Source organism: Blennius ocellaris (assembly GCF_963422515.1).
Source record: "Blennius ocellaris genome assembly, chromosome: 18".
NCBI classification, from domain to species: domain Eukaryota; kingdom Metazoa; phylum Chordata; class Actinopteri; order Blenniiformes; family Blenniidae; genus Blennius; species Blennius ocellaris.
The window spans coordinates 10,176,377-10,197,078 of NC_137667.1; the positions used below are offsets into that span (position 1 = coordinate 10,176,377).

General features: G+C 40.8%; 2 protein-coding genes across 2 annotated transcripts; one reads left to right on the forward strand and one right to left on the reverse strand.

The window, feature by feature from the left end:
* Positions 1–181: 181 nt before the first annotated feature.
* LOC308143286 (apolipoprotein B-100-like) lies at positions 182–14,767 on the forward strand (the record flags this gene model as incomplete). Its single annotated transcript, XM_080514025.1, has 26 exons — positions 182–236; positions 915–959; positions 1,172–1,284; positions 1,373–1,518; positions 1,655–1,802; positions 2,179–2,331; positions 2,755–2,879; positions 3,037–3,122; positions 3,234–3,684; positions 3,790–3,904; positions 4,301–4,447; positions 4,580–4,791; positions 4,891–5,110; positions 5,339–5,512; positions 5,607–5,810; positions 5,893–6,060; positions 6,192–6,397; positions 6,572–6,742; positions 6,996–7,126; positions 7,244–7,445; positions 7,576–7,751; positions 7,856–8,031; positions 8,142–8,269; positions 8,404–8,777; positions 8,865–13,552; positions 13,670–14,767. 26 exons carry the CDS (start codon positions 182–184, stop codon positions 14,765–14,767), a joined length of 9,912 nt encoding a protein of 3,303 aa, XP_080370151.1.
* Positions 14,768–16,957: 2,190 nt separating this feature from the next.
* On the reverse strand, positions 16,958–19,746 carry LOC308143082 (rho-related GTP-binding protein RhoB-like). Its single transcript, XM_080513763.1, has one exon. It carries the CDS (start codon positions 19,618–19,620, stop codon positions 19,030–19,032), a length of 591 nt encoding a protein of 196 aa, XP_080369889.1. The 5' UTR covers positions 19,621–19,746; the 3' UTR covers positions 16,958–19,029.
* Positions 19,747–20,702: the final 956 nt, after the last annotated feature.

Genomic DNA, 20,702 nt, shown 5'->3' on the forward strand with positions numbered 1-20,702 from the left:
TTTTACCTTTGGCCTGCCACAAGGACTGCTAGGACTTTGGAACCAGGGCAACACAAGTCCCGGTGATCGCATACAGTAAAGACAAGGGAACTATAAAAGCTCACAAGAAAGCAGAGGCGTTAGTCTTCACAGAAAGAGGAGGACTCCCTTTACCTCAAGGCTTCCAGGAGCTAAACCCATCATGTGGGGTCCCAAGCTCTGCCTTCTGCTGCTTTTGGGCACGCACACACTGGCCCGTAAGTATTGTGCTCGGAAAATATTAGAATGGCATGACAATGTTTGAGAGTCTTAAGGATTAAGAGATAATTTTTTTAAATTATGGTTTCCTTCAAGATGGTTTTTGGTGTGACACAATTGCTGAATTGATGTGCTATTATTTCTATTTTGCTACTGAAATAGAATGTTTACTTGTTGACTGGAATATATTGACATGTAAAACTTGGAAATGGAGGATTTCTTTGGAAGGACTTGGTTGTTGTTAAAAAATATTTTTGAAATAGACTTTTTTTTTTCTCGGATTCTGATGATTTGAGTCTTAAAAAACATGACGACGTATGATTTATATGAAATGAAAATTCCCTTAAGAGTATAAAACTGACCTATTATCGCACTGTATTTCACAACTTATTTTCTTTTGAAAATCTCTGGAAAGGGCTACAATTCATACTGGATGTTTTCAAAAAGCTTTCACAACCGGGTTTATTTGCTCATAATCAACAAATGGTTCTCCTGTCCTAAAAATGTGTGTTTACTAATAAAATGTATTCTCTATGTGTAGCTAACATCTAAATGTTAGTTGTGAAGAAAGAAGGAAATGCTGGAAGTGACAACATTTTTAATAAAGTATTGATTAAATGAAAATTGAAAATAAGCTGATGGTTTGGTTTTTTTTTCCTGATTTTTTTCTTTTCCAGAACAAGATGTTGGAAGTGTTGAGGAACAGTCCCAAGTTTGCCTTTGTAAGTGTTTTTTGTTGTTGTTCTTTTTTAAATATATTTTGGCCCTCATATTCCTATAAATTGCTGTTGGCATTTTAAATGTAGTTGAACTTGATGAAGTTACCTGACTACACAAAGTCAAGCTTTAGTTTTCACTGACAACCTCACCTATCAAATTACATGAATATTTATCAACAGTATACTGTCATTAATGGTGCTTTAACACTTTTTAGTGGCCAAAAGATACAAGAACTTCAAGCGATATGTGTACGACTACGAAGCCGAATCCCTCAATGGCGTGACTGGAGCCTCCGACAATAAGAGCGGTCCCAAAGTCTCCTGCAAAGTATGTCACATCACTGCAAGAATAGTGCTTTTTGTGAGTGTGAATTTGACACAGAAGTACCAACAAGAGTGTCCAATCTGCTGCACAGGTTGAGATCGATGTGCCCCAGACCTGTAGCTTCATCATCCGAACCACCGAGTGCTCTCTGAATGAGATCTTCGATGTGGATGTAGAGGGGAACCCGGTGTACCGTCTCGCTGCTGGAGCCCAGGCCTTTACAGCCGCCATGGAGAAGTAAGTCATCCGTACAATTCCTAATCAGCTGTGACATTCAGCCGGAAGATAAGAATCGGTCGAGTAATAGACGACATAAATGCAGAGAAGGATTTTAATGGCGGGTTGTAAATGAAGATCTCATCACCGTCCACAGGAACATTCTGAAGGTCACAGTCGAAGGACTGACTGAGGTCAAACTCTATCCTGAGGATGATGAGCCCGTCAACATCCTGAACATCAAGAGGGGAATCGTCTCTGCTCTCATCGTGCCTGTGATGGAGGAGGAGAAAAACAAAGCGATGGTAGCGTTCCTGCTCACTTATTGCTTTATTTATTGTTTTATTGTAGTATTTGTCCAAAGTTACCTGTTATTCCTGGACAAATAGAGCTTAATATGTTTATGATGAAAAATCATGCAATGATAAACATGTTGCACAACAAGATAAGCTGCTTCGGGCCCAGGTGATAAACATCACGTCCTTGTAATGACAATCCTCAGCTGCAGGCCAAAGTCCTAGATAAGTTTATCTTTCGATTGGGAGCACCTGCTCTCATAATAACATGCAATCTTTGAGGCTCATTGATTATCTGATGTCAGGGTTAATTAAAAGATCAGAAAAACATGTTCCCAATGTTTGCGTCCTTGTTTTTGTTAACATTGCCTCTCGTCCTTTCCAGTCCACCGTGCATGGAGTGTGCTCCACCGACTTCACTGTCAACACCAGAGAGGACATCGCTACTGATGTGACTGTCAACAGAGATCTTTCCAAATGTGATTGGTTCATCGCCCGCCGGCAGGACACCAGTCCTCTGGCCCTGATCTCTGGCATGGTAAGACATCAGTCAACTGCCTCACATTTCCAGCATTACAAACTAAATCCAGGGGGAAAACAAACAAAAGTTGTTGTGACTCACTGGATAACATCATTTGCTTTGATAACAGGTCTAATCTTAAATTTTGCCCTATATACCAGATGTAATTGAATGAAAAATCACTAACTCACTGTAATATAGTGAGTTAGTATATAGTTATATAAAGTATATTTATTAATATATTTATGAAGCCAAACAAAGTATATTACTACAAAACAAAAATCCATTTTGATATACTGTTTAACACTTGTTCTTGTTTCTTGTTTTTTTTATAGAAATACAATAATAGTATTATTGTATTTATATAATAATAGTATACAATAATAGTATTTTAGTATTTTACATGACTTTGTTTGTGTCTTGTTGTCTTTCCACAATTAGAACTACCCTCTGTCCAAGATGATCAGCAGCACCCAGACCTGCAACTACCAGTTTGACAACCAGAAGAAGCACATGACCAGTGGAACCTGCACAGAGAAACACATCTTCTTGCCCCTCTCCTACAAGTGAGTTTTAAATCATAAACTATATCAATATATAGATTTACATTTAATAAAATATATCTTAGAATTACATTTTTGTTAATTTTATTGAGATGTTGGTGCTATTTTTTTGTGTTAAGAATAAACATATTTAAGTGTTGTTCTTTTCTTTTAAATAAAGGAATGAATATGGCATTTCTGCTATGGTGAAGCAGACTTTGAATCTGAGGGAGACTGCCAAGATCAATGACAGGATCTTTGATCTTAGTGAGTGTTTCAATTTTTTGAACGTTGTGTCAAAAAGACAAATGTTATTGTTTGTTGAACATGTCCACATGGTGCTATTGTCCTCATTGCTTGTGCTACGATTTTTCAAAGATGAGGACAATGTGAAGAGGCTGCCTATGGATGTTGCTGATGACAAGTCCCCCGTGCAGAACAAGGATGCCGTGATCACCACATTGCAGACGCTGAACTCACTGTCACAGACCACCGAGGGTGACGAGCGTGCTGGCCTCTTCCACAAGCTGGTGTCCGAGCTCCGCGTGCTGGAGGCCGACGTCCTGGCCTCTTTTACCCAGGAGATGATGGACACTTCTAATTCTCTGACATATCAAGCCCTGGCTCAGTGTGGTACCCCAGCATGTACCAGCGCCCTGCTGAAGATTCTCAGGACCTTTGAGCCTGCTGCTCTGGAGGTTGATGCTGTCGTCTACGCCCTGGCACTCCTGCCCAACCCCTCACGCCTGATGGTCAAAGACATGCTTTCAATGGCTCAGTACAAACAGAGCAAACCCATCATGTATGCCTTAAGCAATGCAGCCAGGAAGTAAGTGAACGCATCCTTTTTTTTTTTCTTTCTTTCTTTTTTTTGTATGAAAAGTCGCAGTTTTGCTGTTGGTTTGTGTCTAATCCCTAATATCATTGTCTCTAGACTGTACTTGGCTGAAGGAGTCACCCCAGAGATCACCGCTGTCTCTGACTTCATGAATTCCCTTCTGGGTGCTGACTGTGCTGGCGAAAAGGAACTGATGTTCCTGATCCTGAGGGTAGGCAACCAACTTTGTTTTCCCTAAAGTGTTTTTAATAGGTTTTGTACAGGTCACAACTAAGTACAAGAGATGTTAATAGCAGAAAAATGAAGTACAAAGACAACGAGAGATATTTATAAACAATAAGGGTATAATTAAGGAAGAACAAGGCCAGAATGTGTGAGTATGGGTGGCAGGGGCTTGACGACACCGATTATAGGTGAGGTTAAGATTACTTTAAATCTGGGCAAGTTGAACTTTGAGCGAGGTGAGCAAATATATGGGCTCCATGTAAAATGTAACTCCCATACCTCCTCTGAGATCTTCTACCCAACATTATTATTAATACTATTTCTACTGTTATTGAATCTCTTGGTTGCATAATGTTTCTAACTTTTTTTTCACTTTCTGCAGGTTATTGGTAACATGGGCGATGCAATGGAAGCTGCTGATCAAACTATCAAGACCACCCTGCTGAAGTGCATGAGACAGCCTGCAACCACTCTGTCTGTGCAGCTGGCAGCCATCCAGGCTTTCAGGCGTATGTCTGTGACAGAGGAGGTAATGAGCATCATAATCATCATGTTCATTAATGATTTTACAGAATATTACAGTTACAATTTCATAAAATGTTTCAAAATTAGACAAAAGTAAATTTGTCATGTTTTTTTAATGGGTTTTTTTTTGGTCCAGGTTCGTAACAACCTGCAGAGGGTCAGCCAGTACCCCAAAGGTGCTGTGCAAAAGCGCTTGGCAGCTTACCTCATGCTGATGAGGAATCCCCAGGACAGTGACATTGAGATGGTGAAGAAGCTCCTGACACAGGAGCAGAACATGCAGATTAAGTCTTTTGTGACCTCTCACATCTACAACATCATTTCATCCAAGGCTTCAGAAACCAAAGAGTAAGACATGTTGTTGGTTTCTTTTAAAGAAATACTGTGTACATTTTAAAGCCAACATATTTAAATGTTCTTTGTCTTCTGTCTGCTGTCTTATGTCAGGATTACCAGGAAAATCATGGATGCCCTGCAGGACACTGATATTGTTGCACACAGTGACTTCACCACAATGTCTCGCAACTACAAGCTGGGCATGTCCAAAGAGAACATGCAGGCCAACATTCAGGGCAACATCATTTTTGATCCCAGCAGCCAGTTGCCAAGGGAGGTGATGCTGGAGACCACCATGGAAGCGTTTGGTTTCAGCATGGACATCTGGGAGGTATAGGCCATAACAATTTGTTCTCCTTTTATCAAATTGTGGTTTTTATAGTTACTTGAAATATTTCCAAGTTTGTCTTCTCATAATAATAAACACTGGCTTCTAAATTTAATCATACCTGAGATGTGATATAGTCCAGATTCAAGTTTTACATTAAAAATAAAATGTAAAAAAAAACCTCACATTTGGTGAGGAATCTGATTGTTACACGATTGTGTTTCTGAGTAGTTTGGCATGGAAGGAAAGGGCTTGGAGCCAACCATCGACGCTCTCTTTGGAAAGAATGGATTCTTCCCTGACACCATGTCCAAGGCTCTGTACTGGGCTGAGGACAAGATGCCACCAAAGATCAGAGAGGTTCTGGAGAAATGGGTCGCTCCCCTGAAATCAGATGGATACAAGGTACATCTTGTGAATTATTGCTTATTTAAATACACCTTCAGTTTTAAATTCCAGTGGTACCAGCAAAACTAACACAATGGCACTCTATATCAAGGTTCCCGAAAATCTTGTCAGGGAAATTGCTCGCAATGTCAACAAGCTGATGAAAGAACTGCAGAACCAGGACTCCACAGAGGCCATGGCCTACCTGAAGCTGATGGGAACTGAGCTGGGCTACATCAAGAGCAGTGACCTGAAGGCCATCGCTGACAATGCAGTCATGTATGCTGAGATTTTCATGAAGCTGATCCCTAAGGAGGTACGACTCATTTGATGGCTCACGTGTTCCTTTTTTCACCTCCAGGAGGCGGTATTAAAATTGTTCATTTTTTTTCTGTCAGGCTCTCGCCAACCTGGTGTCAAAAACCGACAATGAGATGTTTGCTCATTACATCTTCATGGACAACAAGTTCATCCTGCCAACAGCATCTGGCATGCCTCTTAAATTTGCTCTGGCTGGAACCTTCACTCCCGGTGCAAAGGGAGGACTTCGCCTGTCTCGAAGCATGGTAGATTTAACATTTTTCATTTTCCAAAACATAACATTATTCATTTATGGAAAATTCAAGTGTATTGTGTAATTGGTTCTGCTTTAACATGCATCTCTTGTAATTCAATGCTTCATTTCTTTTGTTCACAGAATGAGCTGGTGTTCATGCCCTCTGTGGGAGTTGAATTTAGGACTCAGATGGGAATCCATATCCCTGAATTTGTTGTGTCCACCATTGAGATGCAAACCAACATGTACCACGAGAGCGGTCTCAACGCCAAGATCACCATGGATAAGAATCAGATCAGGCTTTCCATCCCTGCTCCACAGGGCACCACCAAGTTCCTGAGAGTCAGGTAACAAAATTAATTGAATTTGCAGAATCCCTATCAGTACGATGTTCATAGCTTTCTATACAATCTTGTTTTAATAAAATAAATGTGACCAAGGAGTTTAGTGAGATGTAGCATTTCATCTGTTAATACAGACAAAATGTACAACCAACTTAATGTCATCTTTGTTTTTAACAGCAACAAGGTGATGATTGTTGGTTCTGGACTTGCCACAGTGATCCCACACTCGCTGGGTGATGCCAACTGTGATTCCCTCTTTGCTGGAATCAGATACTGCACCAAAACACTCCGTGCTGACACCAGAGACAAGACTGATATTCCATATTTCCCTCTGAATGGAGAGACCTCGTGAGTCAAGATATTTATATTTTCCTTTAACTGCATTGCTCAGACTGACGTCACAAAAGCCCTATGTCATATGACTGTGTGGATTAATAGGTCCCAATAGCTCTGTACGCACACAAACATGCTGTTCAGTGTTGATAATACTGTTCTCACATTTTGGTTTCAAAGTGTTTCAATGGCATTACCTTTCATGAAAAAAAATTAGTACATTGTAGGACATTCAGATGAAACTTTATCTGGATTTTTTTCACTCCAGATATGCTTTTGACATCAAGCCTTCCACGGAAGTCTCTGAATACACTGCTACTATTGCATATGAACTCCTGACTGAAGGAAACAATCAAGACCAGATGGTTGATTCTTTGAAGATGAGCCTTAAAGCTGAAGGTATTGGCACATTTTTGATCAAAGAAATATAACATTTTTATGAGTATTTCTCCATTTTTTTGTGGCATTTCATAGGTTGCTGATGAAGGTGTTTGTTTTCTATTGCTGTGACTTTAGGTGAATGGCAGAACGAGGCAACAGCCACCATGAAATTCAACAGGAACATGAATGTGTTGACCACTGAAATCCAGATACCAGATTTTGACATTGAAGCAGGCATTAAGGTTGGATTCTCTGACAGCAATGCCAATGGAAAATCCCTCATCCTTGAGCTCACCAACAAGAATGTGCCCCAGATGTCTTTGATCGGCCGTGCCAAGTGAGTAAACGCAGCATTAAGATTGTTTCAACACTTCAATAAAATGTGGATCCTCCTTCAAAACTTGTTCACTGCGAACAGTTTGAGGGCAATTATCAGACACACATTGACTTACTTTTCTTATTCATAGGGTCAATCCGGCATTGGCAGATAGCCTGGTGCAGGTTCAGCTGTTAGTCCCCTCTCTGAGAACTGATGCCACTGTCACTGCCACCTTGACAAGAGTGAATGGACTCACACTGGAGATCAAAAGCGATTTGAAACTCTCTGAGATTTCCTCCGTTCAGGCAGTCATCTTGAAATATGGTATGTGAGAAAAACAATGTTCGGTTTATCGATAGATTGTTTCATGCATTTGTCCATGCCCTTCATATAATGTAAATGTAAAATGGAAATATTGTGCTGCTCAGGTCAGGAACAGGCTGAAGTTCAGCTGCTTTCCAACATGAATGCTGATACTAAGATCCCAATGCAATACGCTGGAGCCCTCCGGGACTGGACTGTGGTGTACATGGATGATGTTATGAACCTGCAGGTTCCCAAAAGCGACATGAAACTTGGTCTTATTGCCAGAAAAGGTTTGGAGGTGAGACGAGTATGATCGCAAATATACCTGACGATGACACCAATCTTTGCAAACAATTCTTTTCAGACTAAAAACAAATGGGTTTTTTTCAACTCTTGTTTATAAAACAGGCAAACAGAATCTGGATGAACAAGTTGTCAACTGAATTCCCCTATGTTGAGACACTGTGGACCAATGTGATGAATGAAGTTGCAAAGACAGAACTGCCACCCGTGCCTGAAAATCTGTTCATGAACTTGTAAGTAAAATGTTGTTTTCGAGCTACAGTGTCCAGCTTTATTCTGGCTAAATTGTGAAATCAGCAGTACTTTAGACTTTTGGCTGGATGTACATTTTAAGTGCAACATGTTCTGTTTTTCATCATTTCAACAGTGACAGCACATTCAAATACAAGTTCAATGAGGACCGTCTTGCAATCACCGTCCCTCTGCCCCTTGGAGGCAAATCATCTGAAGAGCTGAGAGTTCCTGCAGTGGTGACTTCCCCATACATTAACATGCCCCAGCTTGGTGTAGAGATTCCTTCGCAGAAAATTCAGGTCCCAACATTCACTATTCCCTCTGAGTATGATCTCACTCTGCCTATGATGGGATTGGTTGAAATGTCTGCCAAGGTCAAGAGTAACTTTTACAACTTGGAGGCAACAGCATCTGCCGGTAACATGACTGTCGATTCTCCCAACTACATGGCCAAGTTCAACGTCATGGCTGACAGTCCAATTGAACTTCTTTCCTTCTCAGCTGAAGGTAATTTAAAATGTTTGATTTTTAACATACATAAGAAGAAAAAGAATTCATACTGATTCTTATTTTACTGATTTGTTTGTTTTAAAGGAACCACATCAGTCACTGACACAGAAGAGGATAAGATGGAACTCACACTTGACAGTTCTCTGAAGCACAGGCTCCTCAACACAGGATTTACTGTACTGGAAACTGTCACGCTCACAGATAACGTGTTAGTAACAGGGCGCTACAATGTGTATGCTGCCTCCCCTGTCGGTCTGGACACTTCTCTGACCATTACCACCCAGTTCACCTTAGACTCAAACATGCTCTTTGGAGATGTTAACACAGATGGAAGTGTGACTCTTGGACCAATGACTGCTAGCACCACCTATCTCCACACCTTTTCTGTTGAGCCAGCCAAGAAGGAAGCAAAAATGGAGAGTACACTGAGAATTAACTCTGAAATCCTGAAGATTGGAAACAAGGTCAAAGCATCGTATGAAAATGAGGAACTTTTGCTTGAATCTAGCACCAATCTGAACAGTGGCCCCATCAGGCATACCACCAAAATTAATCTTAGCTACAAGGATGTCAAGCTCGCCATGAAGTGTGATTCTGTCACCAAGGCTCTTAAGAGAATGCTCCGTAGCCAGATGGAGTTCTCCGCCTCTGAAGGACAGGCTAGTCTCAGGATAGAAAATCAAGCTGATGATGCTGAGAACCGTGCTTATTCTTTGCTCACTGGGTCCTTGAATCCCTCTGGCTTGGAAATCAATGCCGATGCCTCCATTAACCTCTTTTCAAGCCTTGCCTCTCACAAAGCAACCTTGGTACTGAACACAAACGGCCTGACCACGAGCTGCACGACAACTGCCCAACACAGCCCTCTCACTTTCGAGAATGTTTTCCGTGGTGGACTTGACACTTCTGGTGCATCCATGTCCCTCACAACCAAGGGAGCCATTAAAGAGAACAAAGCCGAGCTTAATGTTGAGGGTAAGATTGCGAGCACAGAGGTCTACCTGAACAGCATCTTTGAAGGTAACTTCTTTGACATCAACAGCAGAAACAGAGTAAACTTCAGACTGAATGAAGATGGATTGGCCCTCTCTAACAACCTGGTTGGGTCTTTCAAGGACATTAGAACTGATAATACCCACTCACTGTCTTTCACACTGAGATCTTTCAGTCTCAACTCCAAGACTGACAACTTCCTTAATGAACGCAACTCCTACATGCATGACATCAAAATCAACATGGAGCGTTTCACTGCCTCAGTTTCTGTGAAGAATGACCTGAAAGTGATGGACATTAACTTTGTGAATGACGCCAAGTTCAAGGCAGAGCCCTACAACATGGTGCTCAGTGGAGCAATGATGGGAGTCTTCTCAGAGGAAGAGCTTAAGAACACTTATGAAATCAAATTTGTGGACATGATCCTGTCTGCAAATTGGAAGACCAATGGTAAACTTCTGGGAGCTCACATGACACATACCACCGATTTGGAAGTTGCTGGTCTGACCATGAAGTTCAACAATGTGGCGAGCTTCAAATCCCAATCTCTTCGTCTGGACAGCACTGTCAAAACTTTGGCTGAGCCTTTCACACTGACCATTGATGCTATATTCAATTCTGATGGTGGAGTGTATCTGTATGGACAGCAGAGTGGCGAACTGTACAGCAAATTCCTCCTGAAAGCAGAACCTTTACTGTTCACACAGTCCTTTGAGTACAGAGCCTCAACCACCCATGAGCTTGAAGACCGGCCAACTATTAAGACCATGATGGAGAACAAGTTCAACAGCATACTGAGTCTCCAAGAGCAAGGCGTCACATTGAAGATGACATCTAAATTAAATGAGAACACATTGGATCAAGAACTAAGTGCATACAACAATGTTGAGAGAATGGGCATTGAACTGGCAGGAGTAGTCTCAGCTCCCATCTTCAGTGAGAATAAAGAAGATTATGCCAGCTCTGCATTTGTGAAATATGACAAGAACAGTGACAGCCACTTCATCCAGATCCCATTTATTGAGTACTTTCCTGAAGTCATTGAAAACCTGAAGACCACAATGATGCATCTTATGGATCAGAGCATTGAAATGCTGAAAGACATCAACTCCCAGTATGAAATCAGCGACAGGTTTCAGACCAAAATAGTAGAGCTGAAGGAGGTCATTAACAACTTTGATATTAACCTCTTCACTGAAGACTTGGTAAAGTTCCTCAAATCAATTGAAAACTTCATTACTAACCTGACAGCCAAGTTCCCAACTGACAAAGTTATCCAAATGCTGAAAACAATTAAGGACACTGTCATGGCTTGGATCAACAAATATGACATTGCCAACAAGTTCAATGCCATTTATACCAAAATAGAAGATGTTCTCTCCAGCTATGAGATTGAAAAGATTATCAGTGCGATCATGGATGAGATTGTTAAAATTATGAAGCAGTATCAGATCAGGGAAAAAATTCAACACGTTCTTCAGTCTCTTCAGTCAATTGACATCCAGCCACTGCTGAGAAAAGTTATGGTACCTGCCCAGGAGCTGTTGAATGAACTATCTTCCTTTGACATCAAACAGCTGATTGAAGATGTGCGTGACTATTTCATGAGAATGCTCCAGAAAGTCAAATCTTTTGATTATGAAACATTCACTGTGGAGCTGAAAGACAAAGTGGCAGAGATGAGCAAGATTCCCTGTTTTGGAAAACTTTATGGAGAATTTAGAGTTACTTCTCCTTATTACAAACTTAGTGCCACTGCTGACCTGGAAAACACAACAACCACAACAGTCACCCCAGAGTTCAAAATTAACTTCAAATCACAGGCTGAGTCCACTTTAAGAATCTTGGACTTCACTGTGGATGCCAATGCCCATTTGGCTGCACCTGAAAAGAGTCAGTTGAACTTTGCTGAAAACATCAAGGTTGATCAATCGTGCTTCACACTTGATCACAAAGGAGAATTGACCATCTATGGCCTGACCAGAGCTGAAGCGTCTGCCAATACTTTTGCAAAGGTTTCAACCGAGTTGTATGTTGCAGAGTTGACCAACAATGCTGGTATTGAAATGGGAAATAGAATGTCTGCCACAATGGAGACTAGCTACAAACATGACATCAATATGCCACCACTAAATATCTTCAGTGAGGCAAAAATGAATCAGAAAACAGTTCTACTGTTCGAGGATTCTGGTCTCCAGTTGAACCTTAACAATTTGGTCTCTGAAAAAATTGCAGTGAAGGACTTCTCAGATGAGGCAAAGCACAATAGCGACATAGTTGTGGTCATGGATAGCCACAAAATCAAAGTGACCTTCACTGGAGAAACAGGCAGTAACAACTTGAAAATGATTCAAAATGTTATTGCTGACATAGAAATTTTGGGAGATGTTAAATTCGATGCCAAATTTGAGACAGAAACACCTTTCATGAAAGACAGTGTTGCAGAAGTAAAGTTCTTGGCCGACGCAGGAGAACTAAAAATTGACTTCACTGCTTCTCATAATGCAGAGCTCATTGGTCAAGCGGAAGGTCTTGTCAGCAACTCACTTGTTGCTTCAGTCACCCCTGGTGAGGTCACGTTTGATACCAAGAACAAGGGCAATGCCAAGGTTTCGCTTCCATTCAGGCTGTCTGGAAAGATTGATCTTCAGAATGACATTGCTTTTACGCTGAACACAGCAGTGCAGCAAGCTAGCTGGTCTGGTCTGGCTCGATTCAACCAGTACAAATACTCCCACTTTTTTTCTTTTGACAATCTTGAGAGTGAAATCAGTGTTGTTTCCCAAATCAATGGAGAAGCAAATCTTGACATTTTAAAAGAGCGTATCACCCTCCCTCAATTCAGACTGCCATTTGTTGATAGGAGAACACCAAGAATGGTTGACTTCTCAGTGTGGTACAACACTCCCATCGGTGATATCCTGACCACAACTCAGCAGACCTTCGACATGAATTCCAAGTTTAAGTACATCAAAAGCCCCGAGATGATCACTTTTGATATTAATATGGAACCAGTCACCAATGCTATCAACTCTAATGTTAGGACACTGCACAAAAAATTGCACATCAACAAGGATAAGGTGGCCGACCTGCTTGTTACATCTTTCGGCAAAGCAAAGGCTGAGTATGAAAAATACAGCGTTGACTTCCCCGAAACTGCTACAGTCCCTGCCTTTAAAGTTCCACTGATTAATCTGGATGTCTCCTCGTTCACAATTCCCCTGCCACACCGCACCATGATCTCGATGCCAGCTCTACATATTCCATCTGCCCTAACCAAGCTGACCATTCCAAAAATCACTCTGCCCAAAACATTTAACATCCGAATCCCAGCTTTTGGCGACTTAGCCTATGAGTTCTCCATGAAAACAGCAATGATCACACTCAAAACTGATGCCAGCATCCTGAACCAGGACAGCATCAACATTAAGCTCGATGCCTCATCCTCTGCAGAAATGGATCTCCTCAGTGGAAAGATTGAGGGCAACAGTATCGTGAACATGGATGATGGACTTAAAATTACTTCAGACCTGTCTCTGAAACATGTACTGCTTGAGGGAAACCATGAGAGCACCATCATCTTAGGTTTAAACAATCTTGAGACCTCCATCACCAATTCATTGAAGTCCAAGCTCTTTGGAATTCGCCAGGAATTCACCAGAAACGCAGAAGAAGGTCTTGTTGTCTCCATGTCCACTCCATCTGCAGGACATATTGCACTCCAGATGCAGACTAAGAGCCCAGCTCAAGTGAAAGCAAGACTGTATGGCCGCTACCCAGTAAGAGAACATTTTATTAATCATTGGCATTTTCATAATCTTTGATGACGATTTGTGGTGTTTTTATTTTCCAGTTATTAATTATTTCTACTTTTTTTCTTTTCTTTTTTTCAACAGTCCGAGCCAACAACTGCCATTGATATCTTGGGTCTGAAGATGTCTGTCATGGACTCTAAGAGGCTGAACATTCAGACAACCTGGAATATGGAGATTCCAAATGAACTGATGCTGACTTTGAAGGAGAAGGTGCCCATTATCACTGAAACTGTGTCTGAATTTACTCTCGACATATACAAGTTGGTCAGCACCCTTACCATAGCGTCTGTAAGAAATGGTCAAAGGCAGTTCAAGAAGACTGTTCAGAACCTTGCAGAATTAGATCTTTCTGACATGATGAAAACTGTTGTAGATAGTACCATTTCTATTCTGAAAGAGTACCAAAAGAAAGTTGAGATTGTTCTTGGTGCTGTGATTCGATTCCTGAGAGAGACAAGGTTCCAGATCCCTGGCTATGAACAGAAGATGTCTGGCCTGGAAATCTATCAGATGGCTAGTGGCTTTGTTGCTGATGTATCTGAGGAAGCTGTTCAAAAGATTCCTGAGTATTTCATTTCCACCTTTGCTACAGTGCTCGATTATTTAAAGACCATTGAACTCACCCTCCCTGGCTCTAACTACATTGTCAGTGGAAGAGAAATTATTGATGACTTGTCATTAGCTTTAAGGAAAATCCAAGATCAACTCATTGTCACTGTGAGGACTCTTGGCCGTATCCAGCTCGAGGACATTTTGAACAAATTCTCAGCATTTCTGCAGTTTGTCACCGAACAAAGTGAGAAGCTTGTTCAAACTCTTAATTCTGAAAATGTAGAGAGGATCTCCACCTTCATGACTGATGTGTACCATGATGCTATGAACTCTAAAGTTCTGGGTGATGTTGTCATGCAGATTGACGAGGCCTACAGAGTTGTTTTGGAATACTTAAAAACTGTGAGCGCTAAAGGGAAGAACATTTTGTCTGACATGTCCATTGAACAGTTCAAAGCTGACATCCAGTCCTGGATTGACACACTGATAAAACGCATTAATGCATTCCAGAACAATGTCATTATGATCCTGAAGGAAAAGAGCAAAGATGTTGAACAATATGTGAAAGTAGGCGACAGAGAGGTGGAGGTTGACATACCTTTACCTTATGTTGCAAGGTTTTTGTAAGTGGTCATGACTGACAAAGATGTAACCCAGTATTCACAATAACAACCTCTGTTTTGTAACCAACAAAACTAAAGTGAATCTGTCTCCATCGAAAAAAATAAAACTGTATGCTCACAACTGCTTCTGTATTGTATAATGCTTGTGTCTTCACTGTTTTTCCAGTTTATTCATTGTGTTTATTATTTCTCAGAAAACAGACCCCACTGTGCTATCACTGTCTTGTACTATTTAAAAACCTATGTCGGCTTCAATAAATACAGTTTGTACTGCACATTACCTCTGTGAATTTCTTATGTTGAGCATAATCTATCTCATTTAAGTGTTGCAGAAGTACAACTACCAGTTTATAGGCCGTGATATGATCTGAAAATACTTATAAAATGTCTAGTACACCAAAATATTCCTCAAAGGCACTGTTTGTTGAATTTTTCATTACAGTTTAATTCATTTTTTTCTTCCCATGATGCTTTAACTAAATTAAAACTAAAAAAGTTTTCTTTGAAAACACCAATACACAGTCGACATTGCCTGCCTTCCTTACTCCCATTTGTTGCTTGTATCCTCTGATTTAAATTTAGCTTTGACAATAACACTTCTTGTGATCCTTTCCCAAATTCGGACAAGCAGGATAATTGCAAGCACAATGTAGACAAAAACAGTTTTCAGAAACTTGTCAAATCCCAGGAACTCAGATCTCAATCTTGTCGCGTTGTCAAATTCAGTTTTCCACATTTGAGATAAAAACGTGCATAACACAGTTTTGAGAATCTAAAGTAGGCCTGTGAAACTGTAGATTTTTTTTGTTTTTAAATGCCCAGGCATAACTAGACAATTTTGTCAATTTGGGGACATTTTTGCTCTACATTAGTCTGTCATTTTGTATTTTTGAAACAAAATATTTGTCTTGAGAAGACGGTGTCTTTGACAGTGTCATAGTTCAATAGAACACTGTGAAAGAAACAACATCCTCCTCCTGAGGACAAAAATGTTCACTCACAAAATCATTTACAGAATGATATTTTTCTGCATCAGTCTTAAAAACAAAAAAAACAACTTTAGTACTGCAAAAAAACCCACAAATGTTTGTGTTATTTTCAGCAATTTAACATGCTTAGTGTCAGTTTTACTACACAATGTCATTGTCACATTGATGAAAGATCACACCTTACACACAAGCATTGTGTAACTGGCATTTCAATGTGATTGTCATGTGGTTGCTGTGGTTTTGCTGTGCTACTTTTTATTCATAGACTACAGTGATGTACTGTACATGAATGCCTGCTCCACTTAACATACTTACCATTGCGCCTTTAGATTCATTACTGGCTGTCAGTCACTCACTCATCACTGCACTCTGAGGTAGGATGTTGGTTTTCTTCCACTCGTGAGCTCCTCCACTGGTACACCTTCATTTATTGATACTTTAAGATCAAATTCAACGTACACTTTGCCCTCTTTGGACTTCCAATCTGCCTTTATCCCCAGAACACGGACTGAATTTACAAAGAGGGCATACTCTGCTTCTACTGCCTACAGAAAATGTTGCTGGTGGGGTGAATGAAAAATGTTTCTGCACAGGCAATAATTTCTCTCACCTCTTTACCTGAATGGCATCCAAGAAGTCTTGACACTTTTCACCTCCATGGGCCAACTGTTAAGGAGCCAAATGAGGACACAACTTGTAACATTAAGAGAGAGGATCCCGTGACATCTTCAGGACATCAGCAATATCCTGACCATTTTTGTTTTTAAATTATTAGTTTTATATGTTTACAAATGATGTGAAGCCTCTACAGTTAATTGCAAGGACATGCAAGGCTATGGTCCAGTTGAGGCACCTTGTTTTTGTTTGTTTAATTACAGATGTCCCAATAGGTGTTGGAGGTGGTGGAATCAGACTGTTGATTCTCGTTTTAGGGGAAGATTCTACAGGTTTTTACTGCACATCTACACAAAGAAATAATAATACCAATTAATCATCCTTAGTACACTGACTCCTCACTTTTGCTATTAAATAATGTTCTTCATTGCATAATTTATTTTCTTAATATGTGTGTCAACATCCATAAAGTGAGAGTTTTAATTGTAATTAAATATTAGATTATTATGTCACTTTATAAGCCGAAATATAGTAATTTTGAATATACCGGTAGTTTAAAAGGAGGCAAAAGAATGGAGAAAGGGAAAAGGTGACGCTCATATTTTTATTGACATTTCCAAAAGAGTACCACTGGTTCCCTTACATTCTGCAACAGGGTTTTCTTTCCATAGTGTTCTACATACCATTTTTACCTCCAATTGCACTTTGCAATACATTAAATATTAATCATTTGGAAAATCCTCAAAAATTGTTTGGCACATTCAGCATTCTTCTTATTTGTGTTTCAGTGAAATAACAATGAAAATTTCACTGTCCCATCAGTGAAAAATAACCTAACAACAATGTAAATCAGAGGCACATGAGGGAGGCCGGAGTGGGAAAATTAACCAGTCCAGCACAATGCATTCCTGGCCTGGAAGTCAGCAAAAATCCCAGCAACAGACGGCAGGCAGGAATGTGACTTTTACTCTGTTGCAATTCTGACTGGGTTCATGAAAAGACTCACTCCTATAAACTGAGATGTAAAAGCTGATTGCAGAAACATGTTTGGAGCAAAATCAATCACTCTGATCCCCTGCTAGCCATCTCAAAAATGATGTCATTTGAAAAAGCACTCCCACTATCGTGCAAAAGGACTGGTACACGAGACCTCCGTGAAAACACATCTCAAACATGAGCTGACTTTACAAATATAAAAAAAAAAAAAAACATGTAGAGATTTCTGGTTCCACAAATGTTTTCAAACAAATCAATTGAGGTACATTCACCGTCATATTGGAAGACATCAAGATCAAAATACTCGTATTTACTGTTTTTTTTAACAAATCATATTTGAATTCAGCTGTGGTTTACAGCTGTAGAAGTCCTTCACCTCACCTTAACATTTGTTTCCCATTTATCAAAAAAAATAATACTTTGTGTGATTATCATGAGATTGTGCTGATGACACTGCAAGATGACGAACTTAAAAAATAGGTTTAACTGCCATGAGATGGCTTAATCCCATATGAATGTGTGACATTGGCTCAATAAATAGTAGTTTCGTGACACTCTCAGAGAAAATCTCACATGCTGAATCCTCCCTTAACAATTGCCATCCACATAACCACAAATGGGGCCGCAGCTAAATGGAGATTGACGACACATCAATCTCTAAAACAGCAAGATATAGACTTTATATGTGCTTCAAAATATTTTGTGTAAAGAGAAAGGCATGATTTGACTGTATGTATTGACAGAAAACAAGCAAAATGTAGCCTATAAACTCATTGATCTGGCCAAAGCTGAACAGGACACTTGTGGTAAACACATGGTTGGCAAACTTATAAAGACAACTGTGATTTCTTGTGGTGATGGCCCATAATAGAGCATCTGCCTGAAAACCTGCAAAACTCCATGAACACTGTAGTTAGCCCTTAAGACTGGCCACCTAACAGCAAGGCAATACACATCAGTCATTAAACAATGTGGTATTGAAAATAACATTTTTGAGTGAGGCTCATGCAAGCAAACCTGAGACTACCTTATTTAAAACCTGCAAACTTGAGCTATAAAATTTGTCTTTTCAAAAGTAAAAAAAAGATGTATGTACAGAACACTGCAGCCATTGGCTTGTGGTTTTGTAAAAGGCTTTGTGTGAAGTACTCGATCATGTCATAATACAAAGTGGACATAAATAACAAGTGCAAAATGTTCTGCTTTGCTTGATTCAAATGCATTATAACCTCAGCATTAAGGCAGTGGTCTCTACCAAAGAGTTTGACACTCAAAAATGTGAGTAATTTCAATCTTGAAGCAAGCAGACTTTCTAGAAATGACATGTTCACGTAAGCAGCTATGAAAAAAGTCTCCCACAGAAATAGGACGGTTTGTAGTCTGTCCTCTTCTCCACCCCACCAGACCGGAATCATGTGATCAAGGAAGAATAAGCAGTGCATTTCAGACACGCAACACACAAGCTTGATATTATCACATGATATTCGACTGTGTCCAAAACAACTTGTTGTCAGTTTTTGGTTTAACGCCAAAAAGCATCTGATTACACGGGAGTGACCACAGGCCATGGCCACACTGCCCACACATGTCCAGACACGGATCCCCTCCGGGCCACAGGTGGGGAACGTCTCGTCTGCGCGACTCTGGTCCCACGTGACAAGATTGTTCACATCAGAGAGCAGCATTTCAAACAACTGTCTGAAGGTAACTTTCGTTTCTGGAGTGACGCCCGGGTTGCAGCCTCGAACACTTCCCAGATCCCGTCCTTGGTTTTCGCGGAGCACTCCAAGTAGTCGTAGGCGCCGATGCGCGCGGCCATGGCGCGGCCCTCCTCCGGCTTCACCGGCTCCAACTTCAACCGGGACAGCTCCTGTTTCACGCCCTCGTCGTTGCGCAGATCCTTCTTGTTGCCCACCAGTATGATGGGCACGTTCGGGCAGAAGTGTTTGACTTCGGGCACCCACTTTTCGGGGATGTTTTCCAACGAGTCCGGGCTGTCCACGGAGAAGCACATGAGGATGACATCGGTGTCCGGGTAGGAGAGAGGGCGCAGCCGGTCGTAGTCCTCCTGTCCGGCCGTGTCCCACAGGGCGAGCTGGACCTGCTTGTTGTCCACCTCGATGTCCGCCACGTACGTCTCAAACACGGTGGGGATGTAGCCTTCGTGATACTCGTCTTTGCTGAACACAATCAGGAGACACGTTTTCCCGCACGCGCCGTCTCCCACCACCACAAGTTTCTTGCGCACGTCTGCCATCCCTGCGCCTCTGCTGCTCTCCCGTGTAAATGTCGACTCGGAGCGCTCAGACGCACCGCTATATCCGCTCCCGCCGCTTTAAAATGCCTCCAAATAGAACAAAACAGACCCGTCAGGCCAGTCCCACTCCCAACTCCTGAAGCTCTTACCAGAAACCAACCGCGATCTCTTTATAAAGCGCAGGGTGGTTTCCTAAATATAGCAACCCAATCGGAAATAGGGAGGTGAGATCACCGCGTGTGGAGCGGGAGGCGATTGGATCTCGTCGGGTTTCGTTTATCTAGAGGAGGGCCATCGACCACGAGGAGCCAAGTGACTCAGGGCCAGCTCAAGTCTCACTGCTTCCTGATGTTTTATTACCAGGGGCAGGCTTAAACGTTTCTTTTATCGTTTTATTTTTTTTTTTAATTATTATTATCACTATGATTCTGACGGACAGAGTTTGGGGAATACAGATACATTTCTGCTGAAAAATACTTCTTATACAGTAACGGAAGTATTACCCAGCAGATTATATCAAAGTAGATCAACTTCTCATTTTAATCTGATTGTGTTTGGTCACTTTAGAACATGGAGTATAATCACACTAAATGTTTTACAGCTGTGTGGGGGATCTTCGTCATGGTGTAATTTAACACCAAGTTAAAATGTCACGGGAAATAATTAAAGAAAAAGAAGAAATAAAGAGTGTGTGACCTGAAATACACTATATATTACATTGTGATGAAAATCATAGACATAATATTTCTCTTTTAGTAACCTTGGTCTTAATGACTCATAGTTAAAGTGATCTATGACGGGTAATATCCAATTCTTTTGTAGTGAAATAGTTTAGATCAGAAATACAAAAGTTCAGAATAAACATGAAGAAATTATGAAAAACGTTAAAACATTTTATATACATTACAAACGTGATGTCTCTGTGTGCGCGTGTGCGCGCGCCTTTTACAGAAATCCTTTGAGTATTTTATTCATTTAGAGAATTTGCAAGGTAGAAATTATGATTATTGTAACACCATTTATTACATTATATTTATTCAAGTGTGTGTGTGTGTGTGTGTGTGTGTGTGTGTGTGTGTGTG